Below are 21,329 nucleotides of genomic sequence, written 5' to 3'. Positions count from 1 at the left end.
TAGTTTGGTCATACAATTCAACGATAGCCTGGAGTTAGAAGTGAGTCCAGTGAACCAGATGAAAGAATGAATCAAGCACTCTGGTGGTGTAACCATAATCCAGGAAGTATCATTTCGAGGTCACAACCACTATGACTCATAATTTGAGAACATTTAACCCACAATTATACTACATTACCGCTAACCTTTTAATGTGGGAGGAAAATGCAAAGAACTCATGACACAATACATTATATTACAATGCATTTTTGCCAGTAAACCTCCTAAATATTTCTCAAGTGATCATACATTAATACACAACAGTAGTTCACATAACATAATGCATTATTCCTTTAATATGTGCACTCTTCAATAACTTTTCAAAATCACACTTTTACTGCATATGTTGATCTCTAATTGAGAGCTTTAGCATACATGACTGAAGATCCATGACACATGACCTCCAGACATCAGGAGTATTAATAAACAGACAAAATATCTGGATTACAACTTGTCCGTATTATTCTGCATGATCACACTGGCCCAATAAAAACAAAATATGCTGTAGGCAAGTCAAACAGATTTCAATGAGACAACAGTGCCACAGAAACTTCATAAATAAACCTGATGTACTATAACTTAAAACTGTTCGATCATACAGAGAAAATAATATCAGCGCTTTACACTGAAAAACAACTTTAAAAAGTACCATGAATACAAAAATCCTACTATGAGACAAAAGGACTGTCATTCAATAGTTAGGCAGGAAACTGTTCTTAAAAACTGCACTTCTTTTAAAAATGTTTGCTTTTTATTTTGAAATCTCAAACATCCCTTCCATAAAGTAAACAGCACATTCCAAATACACTGCTTTCAGTAAACCATGAGCATATGAATATGATCTATTTCACTGCAACAAAAGCTGAAATCACATCCCAAACCAATAGGGAAGTTTTTGTTAAATTATGCGTCGTATAACAGTACTGCTCTTATTTATACAGTGTATCGTGATATAAATGCTTAACAATCTTATCAGCCCACAGCATTTGTATCTTAAAACTCAGGATGAAACGAATAAATCATTATTCCCAAAGCATTTGGTTCATTTGACCCTTAGTAGCACCGTATTTTAAAGGATGTGATGTGACAAGGACACAACCCATCAGTAATGCATTATCAACTGGAAGCCAAATAGTAATATTTTAAGTGAGCTGTATAGAATTTTCTTGACATTTGTTTTCAAATGTCTAGCTGCACTTTGTTTCATTTACTGAGAGAATGCTAATTTACAAAAAACAAGGAGGGAGAACAAAAATAAAACACAGTTGAGTTGAGATCCTTGTGAAGAAGATAAAAGCGATCCATTCAGTGCCCTCCTAATGCCATCAAACGTGAAGCAAGTTGGCTGTAGCACAGCAGATGTTGTTGTGTCTCCTTCGATTTCAAAGGACTGTACAATTTCAAAGGCTTAAAACAAGTGCACTGAGATGTTCATACTGCTCAAGTCTATTACATATATGGTCAGATATATAACTGACTTCAAAAAAAGAAAAAGAAAGTAGCATCCTTCGAGTCTTTTGTCTTTATGTAGTAGATGCATCTGTAAGATGCGGAACTTGCTCTTGTGCTGGTGGAGGAGGGTCCTCACACTGATTGGTCGTTTCAGAGATTGGGACTGCGGGATTGGACTGGGGTTCATCTGTGGACGGTCCTGGGGTTTGAGTACAGCTGATTTGTTCCATGACAATGGGAGGCGGCTGAGGATGAAATGAGACACATATGATGAAAGAGAAGTAAAAAAAAAAAAATGTAATTACATTCTAAATATTTTTATATATATACACACACTACTATTCAAAAATTTGGGGTCAGTAAGATTTTTTTGAAACACTTTTATTCATTTGAATACAAATACTTTTATTCAGCAAGGACATAAAAAAAAAATTGTAATCAAGACATTTATAATATTACAAAGATTTCTGTTTCAAATCAATGCTCATCTGCTTTCTATTCATTGAAAAATCCTGAAGAAATTGCCTCGGTTTCCACAAAAACATTCAGCAGCGATTTTTTTGAACATTTTCAAGATTGATAATCATATAATATCTTTTCTGAGCACCAAATTAGCATTTGAGAATAATTTCTGAAGGATCATGTGACACTGAAAACTAGAGTCATGGCTGCTAAAAATTCATCACTGGAATATATTACATTTTCAAAATGTATTAAAAAAAAAAACAAAAAAAAAACAGTTATTTTAAACTGTATTTTTAATCAAATTGATGCAGCCTTGATGACTTCTTCCAAAATTAATAAAAATCTTACCGACCCCTTTTGAATGGTAGTGTATATATAAATATAAACAGCAATACCTATTCAATTGCAATTTAAAGCAGAAGAAAAATGTTAGAATCACTTCAGAAGTGAGAATGAGAAACTTAGTGAAAGCGAACAATCAGAGAAGATGACACCGATCAGATTCTTCTCATACAGGAAATCACCACAGATTAACTCAAGACCAACACATCTCCAGGCCCATTATTAGATGAAAAGCTTGAACACTGTTAGCTAAAGAGCCGAGGAAATGAAACATAAGCCCTCTTCTGCTGTTTATCAACCCACTGTGATGTGAAACGGTGGATTTAACTTGTGTATATCAGTCCGTAGAACAGCATTTCCTCATACTGTGGTTTAGAGAAAAATATTTGGATATGATAAGTTCAGTCAAACAGGCATTTGTCTAAAGCCTTCAAAATCCCTGTAAAATCTCCTTTTACCACAGGAGATAGAATTTCTGTTCAGGATCTCTGGGATCTATTGTTGTAAAAGTTTCTAAACATTTTAAACAAATGCCTGTGAAATCAAAGGATGTAGATTCTGTGTTAAGAACAGTTGCACACATTGGAAATGACCGTTTTATTCCTAACGTTGACACCGAACCCCTCCTTTAAAGAGAAGAAAACACCCACAGTAAAAATGAGAGCGTAGCAAAAAAACACGCGGGTGAATTTACTCAACTGTAAGTCTAGTAACTGTACATAACCCTAGAACTTTTCCGACTGCAGTAGGCACTCATATCAAACTGGTATTCACCACAAATCCACTTCCTGTCCAGAACAAAGGCAGCTCCTTGCGCCACAGTGCCACCGCAAGGCTGGTGAGGAGCGTGCAAGGCACCAGGTATAAGAGGGCAGGCTGACCCATCTGCATCAGCGCCAGAGCCACAAATGTGATGAGAAGACCAATGCCGTAGCCTAGCAAAACCAGATCAGATTCACAGCCTTTAAATGAGAGCCACAATCTATCATGCATGCTTAAAAGAACTGAATAAAAGATAGAACCATACAACATAGCTGGATTTAAAAGGTTCTTACCAATAGTGCAGGCCAGAAAGTAAATTCGGGAAGTCTGCATGAGAATGTCAAATCTGTGACAATATGCTACCAGCAGACCTGAGGAAACAAAACGTCTTTATTAAAATGAAGTATAAGATGACTAAAAGAAAGAGAGAATAAAAAACAGAAGGACAGTGAAGTCTGAATTCCAAGAAATCATTAATGATTTTTTTTTTTTTTTTTTAATCAAGTTTGATAAAACCAGAGCCAGACAACTAAGTTTGCATAATATTTTAATTTCCTTTCAAAGACGTATAAACATTTGAGCCACAAAAATAAATAAAAAATAGAAAAATTAATTAACGACCAAAATAGCTCTGTTGGAAAGCTTGCCACGTTTAATTGCCCAAACTTCATTTTCGGCTAAATGAACAATAATTTCGATTTATTTTGGTGCATCACTAAGTTCTTTTCATGAATCCTGGAAATCTGTTCATCATGCAGCTGATAGTGACGTCACCTGGTACCAAGATATCCCCAAAGCCCAGGAGAGAGAACGGCCGGTCACACAGGACCAGAGGAGAAGAATTCAACCTGGGCACTTTCAGCACCATGGGGAGCTAAGTGAGACAAAAACACCAAATTTGACACTAAAAAAAATATAACAAATATGTATTTAAATGTATGCATATACAAAAAACACCTTCCTACCTTCTCATGAGTAGAGGAATCAGAGGGACCAGCCGCCACCTCTACCATGATACTTTCCCCACTCTGCACAGAATAACATACAAAAATATATACCAACTCTATTTTACATCAGTTTTAGTTAAAAAAACAACAACAAAAAAACTCATACCTCAGTTAAGAGTGGTGTTATGAAAACAAAAAACACGTCATACACGAACAGCACGACCAACAGCAGAGTGCAGGCCTACAACAAGAAGAAATGGATCATCTTCACATCCTAAATATGTTTTTCTGGCAACCGGCAGCATCCATCTGCATTTTAAACTCACCTTGAAAGTGGGCAGCCTGATTGTTTTCAGCATGTAGAGACAGAATGCGATGCCTAGCGCATCCTGAAGTATCCATGCCCACCTAGGGAACATGATGTTTGATTAGATATACAGTAATAATGCTGAAAGTGTCAAAACCTAAAGTGTTCTATTCTTACTGGTCTTCGTTGCGGAAAACTCCCCAGGTGACACTGACTGCTATACAGAAGGCTGAAAGGATCAGCGTGCGCACCTGTGGCCGCTTGTGACAGTATGGCAGGTTATTCTCAGGTATCCTGTCAAAGCACGACAAAGCATTTCCTTCAATAAAAAGCCAAAAAGAATCCTATCTAGTCCTTCTCATGCGCATCTCTAACCTGCATTTCCCAAACGGTATTCTTCGGACAAAAGGCCAAAGACAGCTGTACAGACCGACGGCAGATGCCAGACAGAACGTTGCGATAGTCATATACACTGTGAAAGAAAGGGTGAGGATTAAATAAAATACAGACAGTTTACTAAAAGATAATAATAACTTATTCATTTATTTACCCAAGTGATCATAGAAGAAATACAAGAGCACCAGCATAGAGCAACACATGACCACAAACACACAAATCATGATGGGGGTGACATCAACCGTCTCCTCGTCTTGTTTCTCGGCACCGTCGTCCCTCTTGTGCTTCATGTAACGTCTAAAAGCACAAAGATCGGAATAATTTCTGCAGGCTGTCAGTTTTATCACCAATTTATCTTGTAACCTGTGCCTCAACGGCACAATTCTTACTTTTTAATGTCCCTGCTGCCAGCCCAGTATCCACCGACAGCCACGGTGCCCACTGCCATCAGGAAGATGAGCACCATGTTGTAGTCCACCACCGGTTCCTTGGGCGCATACATGGCCACCTGTCTTTTCTCACCAAACGTCTAAAGACAGAATTCTTTTTTGTTGTTGCCTTTGTAATTACAATACAATATGTGTTAAAGTGATTCTGAACATACCTTACTGATGTCCAACATGTCTTTATAGCTTAGCAAGGCCACTGGGATGCCTATCTCTTCATACTGGGACTTGTTGCCTGAGGGTGGAGTCTGTAAATCATTTCAAACAAGTTAAGTCAATGTTTCGATGAATGTTCATGGAGCCATTTATGGTGTTATGATGTGTTACCAGTCTGTCTTTGCTGACGATCAGAAGTCCCTTGGCACCATTGATCTGGGCCAATCTGACTTTTTCATAGAAAGTGCAATTTCCTCTCATCACCATTGGGATGCTGTTTGGGAAGCCACCCTCAGGTACATCAGAGGGGGAGCACAGCACAGAGGTGGTGAGATCATACGTCTGCAGCCGTGCCTGAGGAAAACCGTAAAGGGTGAATGAGTGCCAGCTCTGTGATACTAAATTGTAACTGCAGTTTCAGATACAGCAAGGGTTTGTTGGAAATTATGCAATTGATCTGACATCCAACAGTAAGAGATCTGGGGGTTTCTATTTGTGTGTGTGTATAAATTGCTACTAACTGCTTTACTGAGGTCCTGAGGTAGTCGAGCCCACTGAGAATTGAAGAATATGCAGTAGTCTTTGCCTTTACTGCTCCCCCCATCACTGAAATGTGCCATGCCATATTCACCTAAAACCTGGGAATCAGAACGGATACAGCTTAGGTTATTGGTTAACAGGTTTGTGTATAAGATCGCTGTGCAACGAGGGAAACCTTGGAAAAGTATGCATATATGTCTGTAGCAAATAGGTTTTCTAATGTATGCAAATGTTTGACTTTCATTTGCTACCTGTTTTTAGTTAAATAGTTCATTTAAACTTGCAGGACCACATCAGAAATTGTGTTGTTTTTTGTTTTAGTGTCCCTGAGATTTATTATATTACACAAGTTATTAAATGAATAATTTAAGAAAGGTGCAACGTGTCTTCCTCTCTGAACGTATACTCTAACCCACTCCATTACATGTTCTTCTAGCATATGTAAATATATCTCATAATAACAGCTCAGTCACCCACACGAAAACATCATCAGGTTAACATACGACACTAGAATAATTCAATAAACATGAAGCAAACAACATAAAATTCTATATAATACTCCAGTGTGAAAATAATACATTACATTATTAAAATCTAAACAAACATGTTGTTCACGCAGAGAATCCCGAAAAAAGACAATCATTTGAAAAAAGTATACGTATTGCCATATTATTTTTCAGGAAATTCATACTTCTTACTAAATATAAATATAATTTGGTATGGTATATATTAAAGTAACGCAAACGAAAGGGTTTTTACTTATGTTTACATTATTCTTCATATACATTATCTGTGTACACTACAGTATCACTGCTTGCAAAATAAATAATCAAATGAAAATAAAGGTTTAATCATTATTGGTGATCCACAAAAAATGACAGTGTGTCGCTCGTCGGATCAGTGTTTTGTATTTGTTTTGCTGTAACAGTGTCAACAGGAGCGCGAGAGGACTCGGCCGCGCGGCCCCCATACATGCACGAGCACATCCTACTGAAGTCCACCGCATGCTAATCGTACATAGCATGTAGCTAGTAATCATCGGCAAAAAATAAATAAATAACTAAAACAAACTGGCTAATGTTACAGACCAGTTGAATACGGATTCTTTAGTGTTTTCTTACGTCTTACCTGTTCGATCAAAAGAGCTGCCCAAAGGAGACTTGACAAAAATCGCATGATGCCTGATTGTTGTCGTCTCCCCCCATCCACACTGCCCTCCTCCGACTCAACTATCAGCTGTTTACGCTTATCCCGCCCACGTTCTGCAGTACTTTGCCGATTGGCTAACTTCGTCCGCTTCCGAGCATCCACTCTTGGCCTGTTTGCTTTCGCTCTAATCAATTATATTTTAGTCACGCCTCCACTTCTTAACGTCCAAATTTGTAATTTCTTAGTGACATATTTTACGGCCAGTTTTGCAAAACTGTTTGGCCTTTATTATTTAAATGACTTAAATAATTAAATCAACCAAGTCTTTTTTGTTGTTTTTTCCTTTGATTATTGATTTTTTCAGTCTCTGCCTTTCTCACACAGACCAACCTCCTGGACAGCAACCAGTCTGGTCTCAGAAGTGGACATTCAACCGAGACTGCCTTGCTCTCAGTTGCTGAATTACTAAGACTGGCAATTGCAGCTTCCAAATCTTCAATATATATCTTGCTAGATCTTTCCGCTGCTTTTGATACGGTTAACCAGCAGATCCTCCTGTCAACCCTATCAGCAAAGGGCATCTCTCAGGAACCGCACTCCAGTGGTTTGAGTCTTACCTCTCAGATAAATCCTTCAAGGTATCTTGGAGAGATGAGGTGTCCAAGTCGCAATATCTAACTACTGGGGTGCCTCAGGGCTCAGTTCTCGGACCACTTCTCTTCTCTCTCTACATGGCATCGCTAAGTTTTGTCATTCAGAAACATGGCTTTTCATATCACTTCTATGCTGATGACACTCAACTCTACCTCTCATTCCATCCTGATGATCCGACGATAGCTGCTGGCATCTCAGTTCATTTAATACACGTGCTCAGTAAATAATGAGGATTATTTGACACTGGCAATGAGGTTAAAATCGGTCTCTAGTACTGTGGATGTCTCTCTTGTGTAACACTGATTCACAACAAAAAGTATTTCTTTATTTATTTTTGTTCCTTTATTATTAGATTTTCCAGGCAAACTCATTTTTTCATTTACACCTTTTAATATGTGTTATGAGTCTGTTGTGGTAACACTGACAAAGGAACAGGGCAAAACAAGCCCATACAAGTAGTTTTTAACTTGGATCAGTGCTAACACCTGGCAGACGCTTTAATAACAGGTACACGCAAGTTGACATCATCCTGCGGTGGCGTCTCGATGATGTCACTGAAAAAGCCACGCCTCTCCAGAGCGCAGCAACCGGAAAATACCCATTGGCTGAGGAATGCGGCGTCGTTGAGGTATGTAACAAACTCTCGGCGTTTACTTATCATAGATAGCGTTGTTATAGATAACATCATTAATAGCATATAAGAGAAAATCTTATATATTTATTCCGTAACGTGTTTTGTGTGTAACTTACGTAACTTGCCGGTGTTCGTTGGCCATTTTTTTTTACAAGTTAGCCAGATGGCTACCTGGAAATAGTCAGTGCTTTAATATATATTCTGTGGATGATCGTAATATGCTAATTTTGTATTTCTCTTACGAACCTATTGGCCACATTTCATCTTAATTTTGGCTGTGAAACAGTAACGTTACCTCTGATCTAAAATAAATGCTTGTTATTGTAGTTATCTTTACACATTAAGGTTCAAAACATGATTTACAGCATAGCTTTTGAGATGCAATTTTTAGTGTAAGTTTGTACTGCACTGCAGTAGTAAGATATTAGCTGTTAAACGTCTATAATAAAGAAACAAAAGAAGGTTACAAAAAAATCTGGCAACCCTGGTTTATGACTGAAGGTAATGACGTAAGTGGGAATAGAATGCTCACATTCTGCACATGGAACTTCTCATTCCCACTTCAGTTTAAAATCCAACTTCCTGTGAGGCCGAGAGTAAATACCAAAACATGTGCAATCTAGAAACCATTTATAGTCATTGTCAACAAAGTGTCAAAATCTTTAGTGGACTGAAGACAGGGTCAAAACCGTGAAACTGAACTAGGCATTATTTCTGGTCATTTTCTAACAGATTGATTCATCTGAAGTCAGCAAATCATGGCTGGCTTTAGGCAGGAGGGTGTGGAGCTGTACTATGAAATGGGAGAGGAGTTAGGAAGGTAAGAGATGTAATTTCCCTCCTTAAAACTCTGTAAAAACTAATGTAACCTGATTTAAAGTGATCTCACATATAGTGAATAAAACAAAGATTAAGATTTGAATTAGCCTACAATATTTTTTATGTTTGTTTAAGCACTATAGTTATGTAGTTATGAAAGCTCTTTAATAAAAGGCAAGTGAACACATCATGTGTTTGGCCTAGAGTTGCCAAGGGAATGTGGTGTTTGTGCTTATCAGTGCGGTGTAACAACAAACATTATGAGAGTCCTGCAATTTAAAAATCCCCAGCACAGTGACTTAATCATCTGCAAACACAAGCCTGGACTTTTTTCTATATATGGACGTGGAGGTTTCTGTGCTGCTGCAGCATGACATCACTGCTTTACAATGCATATGTTCGCTCTCTGAGCCTGAGAACAGCTGTAGTGCAAATGAGACTATAGATGGGCCAGAGAGGAGCCATCAGGGGAATGCGTCAACCACACATTTTGTCTGACTTTTTTTAAGAGTTTCCTTGGTTGCATTATGCAGCAGTTATACCATTTACTTAAACAAGTACTCTCTAACTCCTTTAGAATGTTACTACAGCTTGGTTTTGTAGAACGTACAGTATTCTTCTGTTCATATATGTAGTGCTTTTTTTGTGCCTATTACATATCCTTATCTTCTACAGGTGCTGGTCATAGAATTAGAATATCATCAAAAAGTTGATTTATTTCACTTCCATTCAAAAAGTGAAACTTGTATATTATATTCATTCATTACACACAGACTATATTTCAAATGTTTATTTCTTTTAATTTTGATGATTATAACTGACAACTAAGGAAAATTCTGAATTCAGTATCTCAGAAAATTAGAATATTACTTAAGACCAATACAAAGAAAGGATTTTTAGAAATCTTGGCCAACTGAAAAGTATGAACATGAAAAGTATGAGCATTTGACTCCTTTTGCCTGAATTACTACAGCAATGCGGCGTGGCATGGAGTCGATCAGTCTGTGGCACTGCTCAGGTGTTATGAGAGCCCAGGTTGCTCAGATAGTGGCCTTCAGCTCTTCTGCATTTTTGGGTCTGGCATATCGCATCTTCCCCTTCACAATACCCCATTGATTTTCTATGGGGTTAAGGTCAGGTGAGTTTGCTGGCCAATTAAGAACAGGGATACCATGGTCCTTAAACCAGATACTGGTAGCTTTGGCACTGTGTGCAGGTGCCAAGTCCTGTTGGAAAATGAAATCTGCATCTCCATAAAGTTGGTCAGCAGCAAGAAGCATGAAGTTCTCTAAAACTTCCTGGTATACGGCTGCGTTGACCTTGGACCTCAGAAAACACAGTGGACCAACGTCAGCAGATGACATGGCACCCCAAACCATCACTGACTGTGGAAACTTTACACTGGACCTCAAGCAACGTGGATTGTGTGCCTCTCCTCTCTTCCTCCAGACTCTGGGACCCTGATTTCCAAAGGAAATGCAAAAATTACTTTCATCAGAGAACATAAATTTGGACCACTCAGCAGCAGTCCAGTCTTTTTTGAAGCGAAACGCTTCTGACGCTGTCTGTTGTTCAAGAGTGGCTTGACACAAGGAATGCGACAGCTGAAACCCATGTCTTGCATATGTCTTTGTGTAGTGGTTCTTGAAGCACTGACTCCAGCTGCAGTCCACTCTTTGTGAATCACCCCCACATTTTTGAATGGGTTTTGTTTCACAATCCTCTCCAGGGTGCAGTTATCCCTATTGCTTGTACACTTTTTTTCTACCACATCTTTTCCTTCCCTTCACCTCTCTATTAATGTGCTTGGACACAAAGCTGTGTGAACAGCCAGCCTCTTTTGCAATGACCTTTTGTGTCTTGCCCTCCTTGTGCAAGGTGTCAATGGTCGTCTTTTGGACAACTGTCAGGTCAGCAGTCTTCCCCATGATTGTGTAGCCTACAGAACTAGACTGAGAGACCATTTAAAGGCCTCTGCAGGTGTTTTGAGTTAATTAGCTGATTAGAGTGTTTCACCAGGTGTCTTCAATATTGAACCTTTTCACAATATTCTAATTTTCTGAGATACTGAATTTGGGATTTTCCTTAGTTGTCAGTTATAATCATCAAAATTAAAAGAAAAAACATTTTAAATATATCAGTCTGTGTGTAATGAATGAATATAATATACAAGTTTCACTTTTTGAATGGAATTAGTGAAATAAATCAACTTTTTGATGATATTCTAATTATATGACCAGCACCTGTATATGCAATGACATGATTTCTTTATCATTGTACCCTGTTTCCCAGTGGGCAGTTTGCTATTGTGCGTAAATGTAAAGAAAAGAGCACCGGAACAGAATATGCCGCCAAGTTTATCAAGAAGAGACGGCTGTCATCCAGCCGACGAGGTGTGAGCCGAGAGGAGATCGAGCGAGAGGTGAACATCCTTCGAGAGATCCAGCACAGCAACATCATCACCCTCCATGACATCTTTGAGAACAAAACTGACGTGATCCTGATTCTGGAGCTGGTGTCTGGAGGAGAGCTGTTTGACTTCCTGGCTGAGAAGGAGTCACTGACTGAGGAGGAGGCCACACAATTCCTCAAGCAGATCCTGGATGGAGTTCACTACCTCCACTCAAAACGCATAGCACACTTTGACTTGAAGGTGAGCACTAGGGTGAGAATAGTTCACCCAAAAATGAAAATTTGCTCACGCTCAAGCCATCCAATGCGTACAGTAGTTACATAATTGCAACAGATTTGGAGAAATTTCACTTGCTCACCAGTGGATCCTCTGCAGTGAATGGGTGCCATCATAATGAGAGTTCAGACAGCTCCACAAGTAATCCACAGTTAACATTTTGGATAGTGGTGTGGAGGAGAGATGTTCCAGATTTGTCACCCGCATTTGATTGGGATAAAGTGTGGATCAATATAGGTTTATCCAGAAACCCTCACCAGCAAATTCATTAAATTTGTACATAGGGTATATTTTACCCCTAGGAAGCTTCAAAATGAAGGTTATTGACTTCCTACTTGTACTTTCTGTTCTGCTAAAGTGATTGGCAGTTACTTTCACATGTTCTGGGAATGTCCAGTAATTTTGGAATGCTTCCTTTCTCTAAGTTGTTTAAGAAATGCCTTGTACGCCTGCTACACTTAGAATGATTTGTCAAGTTGGGATGACACTGGACAAGAGAAGGGCATGTTGGCTACTTTTACTTGCCATAAATCCACACTCACTCTGCAGCTCTTTTAATGGGATATTGTTTACTTGGAGTTGTCAATAGAGGGTGCCAAAGAGTACATTTTACCACTCTTTTTTTAGTGTAATCTGCGAGTGAGATATGGGGATTCCAAGGGGCGGGTGGGTTCCACATGGGATTTTATTTATTTTTATTTTATTTTGTTTCTTTATTATTATTATTATTTTTTTTTTTTTTTTTTTTTTTTTTTTTTTTTTTTTTGTTATGTATTTATCATGTATAGACATGTATGTAAATGGATGTATTTATACATTTATGTTTTTTAACAAATAAAAATTTGATAAAAAAAAAAACATTTTGGATAGTGAAAAGATACATGTTTGTAATAAATCCATCAATAAGGTATTTTTAACATAAAACCCCTTTCATCCAAAATAATCCATTAGTGAGTATCTTGAAAATGAAATGCTAAATTTTTATAAATAAACTCCTCTACATCTTGGATGGCTTGAGGGTGAGTACATTTTAAATTTTTGTGTGAAATAGGTTTATGCTGCTGGACAGCCTGAGAAAATGTTGTGGACAAAAATGCGTGAACATGTACCCAGAATCAAGCTGATAGATTTTGGAATTGCTCATCAGATTAAGGATGGAAATGAATTTAAAAACATCTTTGGAACTCCTGAGTTTGTTGGTGAGAACCTGAGATTATTATAAAACTTAATCATTTTTATCCTTATTTATGATAACTTAATTAGGTGTCCTTAATCTTTGTCATAACTTTTAACCTTTGTAGCACCGGAAATTGTGAATTATGAGCCTCTTGGCCTGGAGGCAGATATGTGGTGAGTCTTAGCTATCAATGATATTTTTAAAATATTGGTTAGATTGTTAATAAATGATATTCAGTTTATCGGTTGTTTATTTTTGCTCATAATTAATTCTCTTGTTATTGTCTTTCCTGCAGGAGCATCGGAGTTATTACATATATACTGTAAGCTGTAATGTCAAATAAATGACTTGTTTGGCTGTATTGATTGCATGCATTTTCCACACCCAGATGATGCTATTTTACTTTGCTTGACTAATATTAATGCATTATTAATTGTCTGTAGCTTGAGTGGAGCTTCTCCGTTTCTTGGCGAGACCAAACAAGAAACACTTACCAATATTTCAGCTGTCAACTATGACTTTGATGAAGAGTACTTCAGCAACACAAGTGAGCTCGCCAAGGACTTCATTCGCCGACTACTGGTCAAGGATCCAAAGTTAGTAAAATCCAGTGTTGTAACTAGAGCTCTTAAAAATTCTGTAATAAAATAAATGTAAAATAGTGTAAGTAATAGATAAAAAAAAAAAATTTGTGCAAAATAAAATTACTAAAATTAAAACCGATAATATAAAAATAAAAACTAATTCAAATTTTAATAAATACTATAATATTACAAAAAAAGAAAACACTGATATAAGCCTCATTTGTTTAATCTTAATCAAATTTCATTCTTGTTTATTAATGTTTAATATTTGCTTTTAACATTCAGGAAGAGAATGACAATCGAGGACAGTCTCCAGCACCCCTGGATCAAGGTTCCAATGCTTCTCTTTTTCTCCCTCTCGTGTTTTGTCACCGTTTGAGCAGTTCTTGACTTGTTCCCATCCCATCCCTCCATGCAGGTGATCAAGAGGCGTAACGTTCGACCTGAGGAGAGCGAGCGCAAAACAGACCGCAGGCGTCTGAAGACCACCCGACTGAAGGAGTACACCATCAAATCCCACTCCAGCATGCCTCCCAACAACACCTACATCAACTTTGAGCGCTTCTCGCAGGTCATGGAGGAGATCGCAGTTGCCCAGGATGGCCTGCGAGAGCTGGAGAAGAACCAGCGCTCCTGCGCTGAGGACGTGGCTGCTCTGCTCTCCATCTATGAGGAGAAAGAAAGCTGGTACAAAGAGGAGAATGAAAGCATTGCTGCAGATCTCAATCAGATCAAACAGGAGCTGCAGAGAGCACAAGCCCTGCGCAGACAGAACCAGGAAGAGGCCCGCGCCACCATGCTGTCGGCCAATGCCCTCAAACGCAAGTTTGGCCGATTGGAGAACCGCTACGAAGTGCTCGCTGAGCAGATGGTCTCCGAGGTGCGCTGGGTTGAAGAGCTGGTGCGCTCGATTTCAGCTGAAAATGACACTCGCAGCACCAGCATGGCTTGAGCTGCTCTGTTTGTTTTCTGAACGCATATATAGAGTATTAAACAGTAAGCTTCATGTAAGCCTGTAGAGTTCATCTTACTCCTAGAACAAAAGCAAAATGGTGTTTTCTATAAATGCTGAGTGAGGGTGTGCATGTGTTTCGCATGTGCATTGCAGTGTCCTTATGTGATGCCGGTCTGTTACAGCTGAAGCAAGCATTTAGTATTTTTAATTGCCACCTCAAAAATGACAGCACTTTGAGCAAAGCATATTAATGTAAATTGTGAGTACTGCACTACACAGTCCTCTATGAGGAATTGAAGAATCTCAAGATGCCAGTTGCTTTTGTTGCTCTGCATGTACGCTTTTCCTATGCAAATTAAATTTTAATTTTATGATATGAGATAAAGTAAACGACTTCTGCACTTATGATAGTCCTAAATGCTGTCTTGAATGATCTGTACAAGTATTGAATATTCAGTAAGCTGCTTCTGTATGTATGAATATGACAATTTAAAGGGATAGTTCACCTAAAAACTAAAGTTTGGCCTTTACTCTCATAACATTCCAAATCCTTATTTTCAGTTACGGAAAGCAAAAGAAGATATTTTCCAAAACATTTTTTTTTTTTTTTTTTTTTGCCATAGTATATTGAAACATTTGTGTTCCACAGAAAGAGAACGTTCTGAGGTTTGGAACAACATGAGTGTGAGTAAGTAATATAATTTTTATTTTTTGGGTGAACTATTGCTTAAACATTCACTCCAACACACACTCCAAACATTCCATTATTTTATTTTTTTATGATATTCCATATATGAATGAGCATCAGTATCCGAAAATGGTTGTGCTCATTTATAGTTAAGTCATAGCAATATTAATATCTTTGCTTACAGTACTGTACTTATGTTGTTTTATTCACGACAAGTTTATATACACATCAGAAAAGTCCATTCAAATAAAAGAATTGAAGAAGAATATAGTTACAGTGTCTTTATTTGGTGTGTGTGTGGGCTAAGGAAGTCACTGGGAGGTGAAGTTTAGTGTTTTACAACTCTGAGCATTTGTCAACCTCTTTATCTACTTTTTCAACATGTCGAGAGATGTTGACTGAGTTTTAATTAAACAAAAGATTTTTCCAAAAGATCTCCACTGTAACATAATCGTGTTTTGCTACTCTGATAAACATCTGGATTTTTGGGGTCTTGTAAATCCAACTGTTTACTTTGAGATTTCAAACCACAGGACATCTATGAATATTCTGAGAACTGTTAGCTTCCCATGAGATGTGTTGACATAAATCAACAGTGCATGTCTAGATTTGGTTCTGGTGACGTGAACCTTCCGTTTTTTTGTTTTTTTTTTGGGTGTTGTTTTTTTTTGGGGGGTCAATTTAAAATTTATGCTGTCATCAAAGGAATAATTAATATTTGTATAATCAATCGTCATTTTAAAAATTAATAAAAAATGTAAATAATGTTTCAATTGTTTTTGTCCATAAAATGAAACTCAATGGGGTACAAAAAATATTGAATGATAACTTTTAATTTTGTATTCAAAGAAGTCTTAATCCCACCATACTCATCTCATTACTGCATCATGGATGATCACACTCATTCAGAGCCATAATGCCACGACATGAAAGAAATGTCTCCAGGGAAAAACTGGATGTTTTCTAAAACAGTAAAGTATAATTATTTCTCAGAGAACTTATAAGGTCCTTAAAATAACATTGTAGATATGCTGACGTAGCTTCCATTCACAACCAGAGACACAGCACACAGCTCAGCCTCAGTGAACAAAACATAGCTGCTTCAACACTGATCCAGATAAACTTCCCTCCCTGTCAGCCCAGACAGCAGAAGGTCACCTTAGTTTGTGTCTTTCTCGGGATGGCCAGGTCCAGTTCAGCCCAGAACATCTGTGACTGGATGGCTCTCCTGGCACAGTGGTCCATGGTCTCTCTGATTGTCTGATTGTGGTTTGGGCCACCTGGCCCGCTTTGGCTGGCGTTACACAAGGCTGAGCAGCACAACAGGCCTTAATTGAGAAGATGGAGGGAGCCAAAGTGATGAAGGAAAAAGAGCAAGGGGTCTTGAAATCTGCTCTCAAGATGAGCTTAGAGAACCAGACTAAACTGCAAGAAGAGCTGGGGAGTCTTCTAGAGAGCCAGATGAAAACCTGTGCATCTCTAACTGAGAGTGTGCGACTGCAAGTGAGTGTCAGAAAGTGATGCACGTGTGTTCAATCTTTGTACTGAGTTGGTTGGTGCATTATTAGTACCATTGTGTAACTCTTTGTTCACAGTTGTGGAAGGATAATTAAAAGACTGATACAGTTTCCTATCAATATTGATCATGAGAAATTTATCAAGACATTTTTATTATTGCATTAGCTTAAATTGCTTGAATTTGACTTCAGAATAAGACAAAAAGTAAATGTATGAAAACGTGTTGATTATTTTGCCTGACAGATCTCTTTTGAGACTCTGTGGGTGAATCTGACCAGTGAATCACATCTCTTGGATTCATGTGCAGCTCTGTGGGATTCCGCGAGCAGCCAGCAGATGGCAGCAGACAGTCAAAGGGAAACCTGTAATCCAAGACAACTTACCTTGTCAAGCAAGTGTGAGTGGATATAAACAGACCTTATATATCATTCAAGACGTTTATTTTACAGTGCGCTGTTTCATTCGTTTCTTATCCATCTAATCCATTTTACAGAGAGAACTGCAAGGTTAATGCGTGAAGAACAGAAGACTTCCATAACAACAGAAAACGCCATCACAATATGGCCCCTACATCATTTAAACTTAAATAATTGCCTACAGATGTTATACTGTACTAAGTTAATAATGCAAAGACGACGAACCTCTATATGTACTATATGTAGCCTATTATACCATATATATATATATATATATATATATATATATATATATATATATATATATATATATATATATATATATATATATACACACACACACACACATATATCTATGTATTATACTACGGGTCCGTTGAATGCTTGAATCTGATTGGCTGACGAACGTTCTAAGGTGTAGAAATTATTTTCAGGGAAACGCACGGCGAATGTAGTTCCAGGCAGCTCTTGACCACATTACAGTTCCATATCACTTCGCCAAATGATTTCAGTTATTTCAGAATCAAAATCAGACTGAGCTTTATTGCCAGGTATGTTTACACATACGAGGAATTTGTTTTAGTGACAGAAGCTCCATAGTGCCACAGAATGACAGTGACAAGACAGGAAAACAGATAATAAAAAGAATAATATTAAAATATACAAAACAGACAATGTACAAAAAGCAAAACACAAAATATAATATAGACAATTATGTATGTACAAGTATGAGGGCAAATTTGAAAATGTAAATAAGTATGTGTGTTAATGTATATAGTGTTGTTCTTGAGATGGACTGGCCCTTTTGCTCACTCTGGATGAGTACAGTTCTTGGAGAGAAGGGAGGGTTGTACCAGTGATTCATTCATCTGGCAGTCCGGACTATCCGATGTAGTCTTCTGAGGTCAGATTCGGTAGCTGAGCTGAACCAGACAGTTACTGAAATGCAGAGGACAGATTCAGTGATGGTGGAGTAGAACTGTTTCAGCAGCTCTTGTGGCAGGTTGAATTTCCTCAGCTGGCGAAGGAAGTACAACCTCTGGTGGGCCTTTTTTACAATGGGTTCAATGTGATTGTCCCACTTCAGGTCCTGAGAGATTGTGGTGCCCAGGAACCTGAATGTCTCCACTGCAGTCACAGTGCTGTTCATGATGGTAAGTGGGGGGGAGCAGGGGGGTTCCTCCTGAAGTCCACAATCATCTCCACAGATTTGAGCATGTTTACTTCCAGGTTGTTAAGACTGCACCAGACAGCCAGCTCTTTGACCTCTTGTCTGTAAGCAGACTCGTCACCGTCCTGAATGAGGCAGATGAGTGTGGTGTCGTCTGCAAACTTCAGGAGCTTGACAGAGGGGTCTTTAGATGTGCAGTCATTTGTGTAAAGGGAGAAGAGCAGTGGGGAGAGGACGCAACCCTGGGGAGCTCCAGTGCTGATCGTACGAGTGCTGGATGAGAATTTTCATAGCTTTACTAGCTGCTGCCTGTCTGTCAAGAAGCTGGTGATCCACTGACAGACGGAGGTGGGAACGGAGAGCTGAGTTAATTTGGGCAGGAGGAGGTTTGGGATGACAGTGTTAAAAGCCAAGCTGAAGTCCACAAACAGGATCCTCACATAAGTCCCTGATCAATGCAGTCCAATGTAATGCAGTACCATGTAATGCAGACCTGTTTGCTCTGTAGGCAAACTGCAGGGGGTCCAGTAAGGGTCCAGTTACAGTATGTCCTTCAGATAAGCCAAAACCAGTCTTTCAAATGATTTCATGGCCACAGACATTAGAGCCACAGGTCTGTAGTCATTAAGTCCAGTCATTTTGGGTTTCTTTGGATTGGGGATGATGGTGGAGCGTTTGAAGCATGAGGGGACTTTGCACAGCTCCAGAGATCTGTTGAAGATCTGTGTAAAGATGGGGGCCAACTGGTCACCACAGGTTTTCAGACAGGCTGGTGTATCGCCATCTGGACCTGGTGCCTCTCTTCTCTTGTTCTTTCTGAAGACCTGACGCACATTATCTTCACTGATCTGGAGTGCTGGGGGGGGGGGGGGTTGCAGGAGGTATGAATGGTGTTTTTTCAAACCTGCAATAAAACTCGTTCAGATCGTCTGCCAGTTGTTGATTCGCCACAGTGCTGGGGGATGGTTTCTTGTAATTGGTTATGTCTTTTAGACCTTTCCACACTGAAGCAGGATCACTGGAAAAAAAATTGGTTCTTTAGCTTTCCAGTATAATTCCTGTCCCCATTTCTGTGAGCATCTTCTTTGGCCTGACGGAGCTTCAAATATCTTACAGCAGCAAAATAACCAAAACCCACAACGACACTGACCAAACAAATAAATAGTAAGCAATAGGATAAAAACAACAGATCATTTCCATGTTTTGGGCACATAATTACATTTTATTATGTACGGAAAGCACATACACTATTTCTCCCGCTCTAGCTCTCCCTCACAGATGCACTTACAGTTTGCACATATTGTTAGCGCTACTCTGGCGATTATATCAGTAACAGTAAGTTTAACAACTTACAAACTTTGACTTCTCACAAGCGAGGTAATGTTGTGGAACAAACAATGGTCTTCTTAAAGTCATAAAATAAAACTCAAGAAACTGAGTTCCAGATGCCAAAATAAGACTTTATTGAACACAGCAATAAAGCCAAGATAACGGGCGCAGCATCTTTGTCTGTCTGGGCACCCATATTTATACCCCTCTTTCTTACCATAATTGGTAGTTCCAGTTTTCAATTGGCTATGCCTGTCTGGTTTGCCATAATTTATTGCTAGCCCACCTGGTCCATTTTTTAATGATGGAATTTGGCTGAATCAACCTTTTTGTAAAAACTTTCATTCTGCCACCTCCTACTGGGTGGCGATGATCCCAGGAGACATTCATCAAATCTGTTTACATGTTACTGTCAAATTCTGGAAATCACCCAGAGTTCATAGGATTATTTCAGTTCACAGGTACAATCCAATGGAAACCACCAGTATTGCCGAATGGAAGGTACCTCATACATACAATCCTCATTAGACAGTATTGGGAATAATTCTGCATATTGATCAGTATATTGATTACTTTCATGATCATGCATAATATTTAAAGTAAGATAATACCATATTGAGTAAATATTATAAAGTAAAATAACACAATATATTTAGGATAATACCATACTGAGTGAATAACATAATATAAAGTAAAATAACACAATATATTCCCCCCTCTGAGACTTTATTAAGTCTCACCACTAAACCCTTTGTGCAACACTATAAATCCACCTATCCTTCTACGAACCAATAATTGTCCTCCATCATCTCTTAACAAATGGTTTCTTTATGTTGCTGCACTCCAGAGGAAGTCAGATCCAAACATCTCTCCTCACGACTGACTAGAGAAGAGTAAAATAATCTGCCTCCCTACCTATACATTCTTGGGGGTCAATAAACAATGAGTCAAAACAAATCAGCAATGTGTATTAAAGCATTTACATGAGATGTCTTCGCCTTGCCCATTGTTGCCATGCTTATCATTCTCTCCATTCACACGGCAATACACACACACCGCTTCTTTATCAGTAACTGTTTTTCACAATTTGGATCACAGCGTTGGCAACATGATGTCCAAACAGCCGACAAAGCCAGTTCTTTTGAAAATTCTTTGTTCTTTATCTTTCAACTCTTAGAATTCTTTTTATACACTTTTCACTCTATGTATAGTCTATAATATTCTTATTTATATTTTTTTATTTACTTGTTTTTACTTTTATTGTTCTCAAAATTACTTATACTGATTTTTCATTCCAATTTCATATGCATATAAATCTCTTTATCAACCTTTCGCATGTGTGACTTTTGAAATCTGGAACTCCTTAATTTATACTTACTTTTACATTTACTTTTACACTAATTCAACTCAAATATTTTAGATTTGGTTATTGGTGAAGCCATCACAGGCGTGACCTTAGCCAACCACACAAACAATCTCATCTCCAGTTTAAGCAAAAAACTGCTTAGCTTGTTTAGGAGCCTTTGTTTTTGATTAGTTTGCGTGGCAGTCAGGCCCTCTGCCTGCGAAAGCTCTCATGGATGCCAGACTTCAAGCCAATCCTGTACGTGACGCCAAATTTGTTGTGGAACAAACAATGGTCTTCTCAAAGTCGTAAAATAAAACTCAAGAAATGTAGTTCCAGATGCCAAAAT

The 21,329-nt window shown here is 38.4% G+C and overlaps 2 protein-coding genes across 3 annotated transcripts; one reads left to right on the top strand and one right to left on the bottom strand.

Annotated features, from left to right (window-relative positions):
• Positions 1 to 317: 317 nt before the first annotated feature.
• On the bottom strand, positions 318 to 7,125 carry LOC109101074 (signal peptide peptidase-like 2B). Of its 2 annotated transcripts, none has more exons than XM_042718628.1 (15): positions 6,981 to 7,125; positions 5,834 to 5,950; positions 5,484 to 5,666; positions 5,315 to 5,404; positions 5,100 to 5,239; positions 4,865 to 5,007; positions 4,690 to 4,786; positions 4,492 to 4,608; positions 4,334 to 4,415; positions 4,174 to 4,248; positions 4,026 to 4,088; positions 3,835 to 3,934; positions 3,354 to 3,431; positions 3,073 to 3,233; positions 318 to 1,736 (listed from the first exon to the last, which is right to left on the bottom strand). In XM_042718628.1, the coding sequence occupies exons 1-15, from the start codon at positions 7,026 to 7,028 to the stop codon at positions 1,563 to 1,565; spliced, it is 1,668 nt and encodes a 555-aa protein (XP_042574562.1). In that variant the 5' UTR covers positions 7,029 to 7,125; the 3' UTR covers positions 318 to 1,562. The 2 variants fall into 2 exon arrangements, 1 of the variants encoding a protein (XP_042574562.1); XR_006154038.1 differs by having other exon boundaries at positions 1,598 to 1,736; positions 2,998 to 3,233.
• A 1,002-nt stretch (positions 7,126 to 8,127) lies between these two features.
• On the top strand, positions 8,128 to 15,467 carry LOC109066513 (death-associated protein kinase 3-like). The gene is made up of 9 exons (XM_042718627.1): positions 8,128 to 8,283; positions 9,022 to 9,109; positions 11,401 to 11,761; positions 12,867 to 12,996; positions 13,099 to 13,147; positions 13,270 to 13,296; positions 13,418 to 13,570; positions 13,844 to 13,889; positions 13,977 to 15,467. The coding sequence occupies exons 2-9, from the start codon at positions 9,048 to 9,050 to the stop codon at positions 14,508 to 14,510; spliced, it is 1,362 nt and encodes a 453-aa protein (XP_042574561.1). The 5' UTR covers positions 8,128 to 8,283; positions 9,022 to 9,047; the 3' UTR covers positions 14,511 to 15,467.
• The last annotated feature ends 5,862 nt before the right edge of the window (positions 15,468 to 21,329 follow it).

The sequence above is a fragment of the Cyprinus carpio genome, chromosome B2 (genome assembly GCF_018340385.1).
Source record: "Cyprinus carpio isolate SPL01 chromosome B2, ASM1834038v1, whole genome shotgun sequence".
NCBI classification, from domain to species: Eukaryota; Metazoa; Chordata; class Actinopteri; order Cypriniformes; family Cyprinidae; genus Cyprinus; species Cyprinus carpio.
Note: the sequence above shows the minus strand (reverse complement) of the source record. Positions and strands in the feature narration are given on the sequence as shown.

Excerpts from the sequence above, each read along its gene's own strand:
- LOC109101074 (XM_042718628.1), bottom strand. The coding sequence starts at position 7,028 with ATGCGATTTTTGTCAAGTCTCCTTTGGGCAGCTCTTTTGATCGAACAG. Across the intron at positions 5,240-5,314 it reads ACATGTTGGACATCAGTAAG|ACGTTTGGTGAGAAAAGACA; the intron begins GTATGTTCAGAA and ends TTCTGTCTTTAG. Across the intron at positions 4,787-4,864 it reads TTTCTTCTATGATCACTTGG|TGTATATGACTATCGCAACG; the intron begins GTAAATAAATGA and ends TTTCTTTCACAG.
- LOC109066513 (XM_042718627.1), top strand. The coding sequence starts at position 9,048 with ATGGCTGGCTTTAGGCAGGAGGGTGTGGAGCTGTACTATGAAATGGGA. Across the intron at positions 13,148-13,269 it reads GGCCTGGAGGCAGATATGTG|GAGCATCGGAGTTATTACAT; the intron begins GTGAGTCTTAGC and ends TCTTTCCTGCAG. Across the intron at positions 13,890-13,976 it reads TCCAGCACCCCTGGATCAAG|GTGATCAAGAGGCGTAACGT; the intron begins GTTCCAATGCTT and ends CCCTCCATGCAG.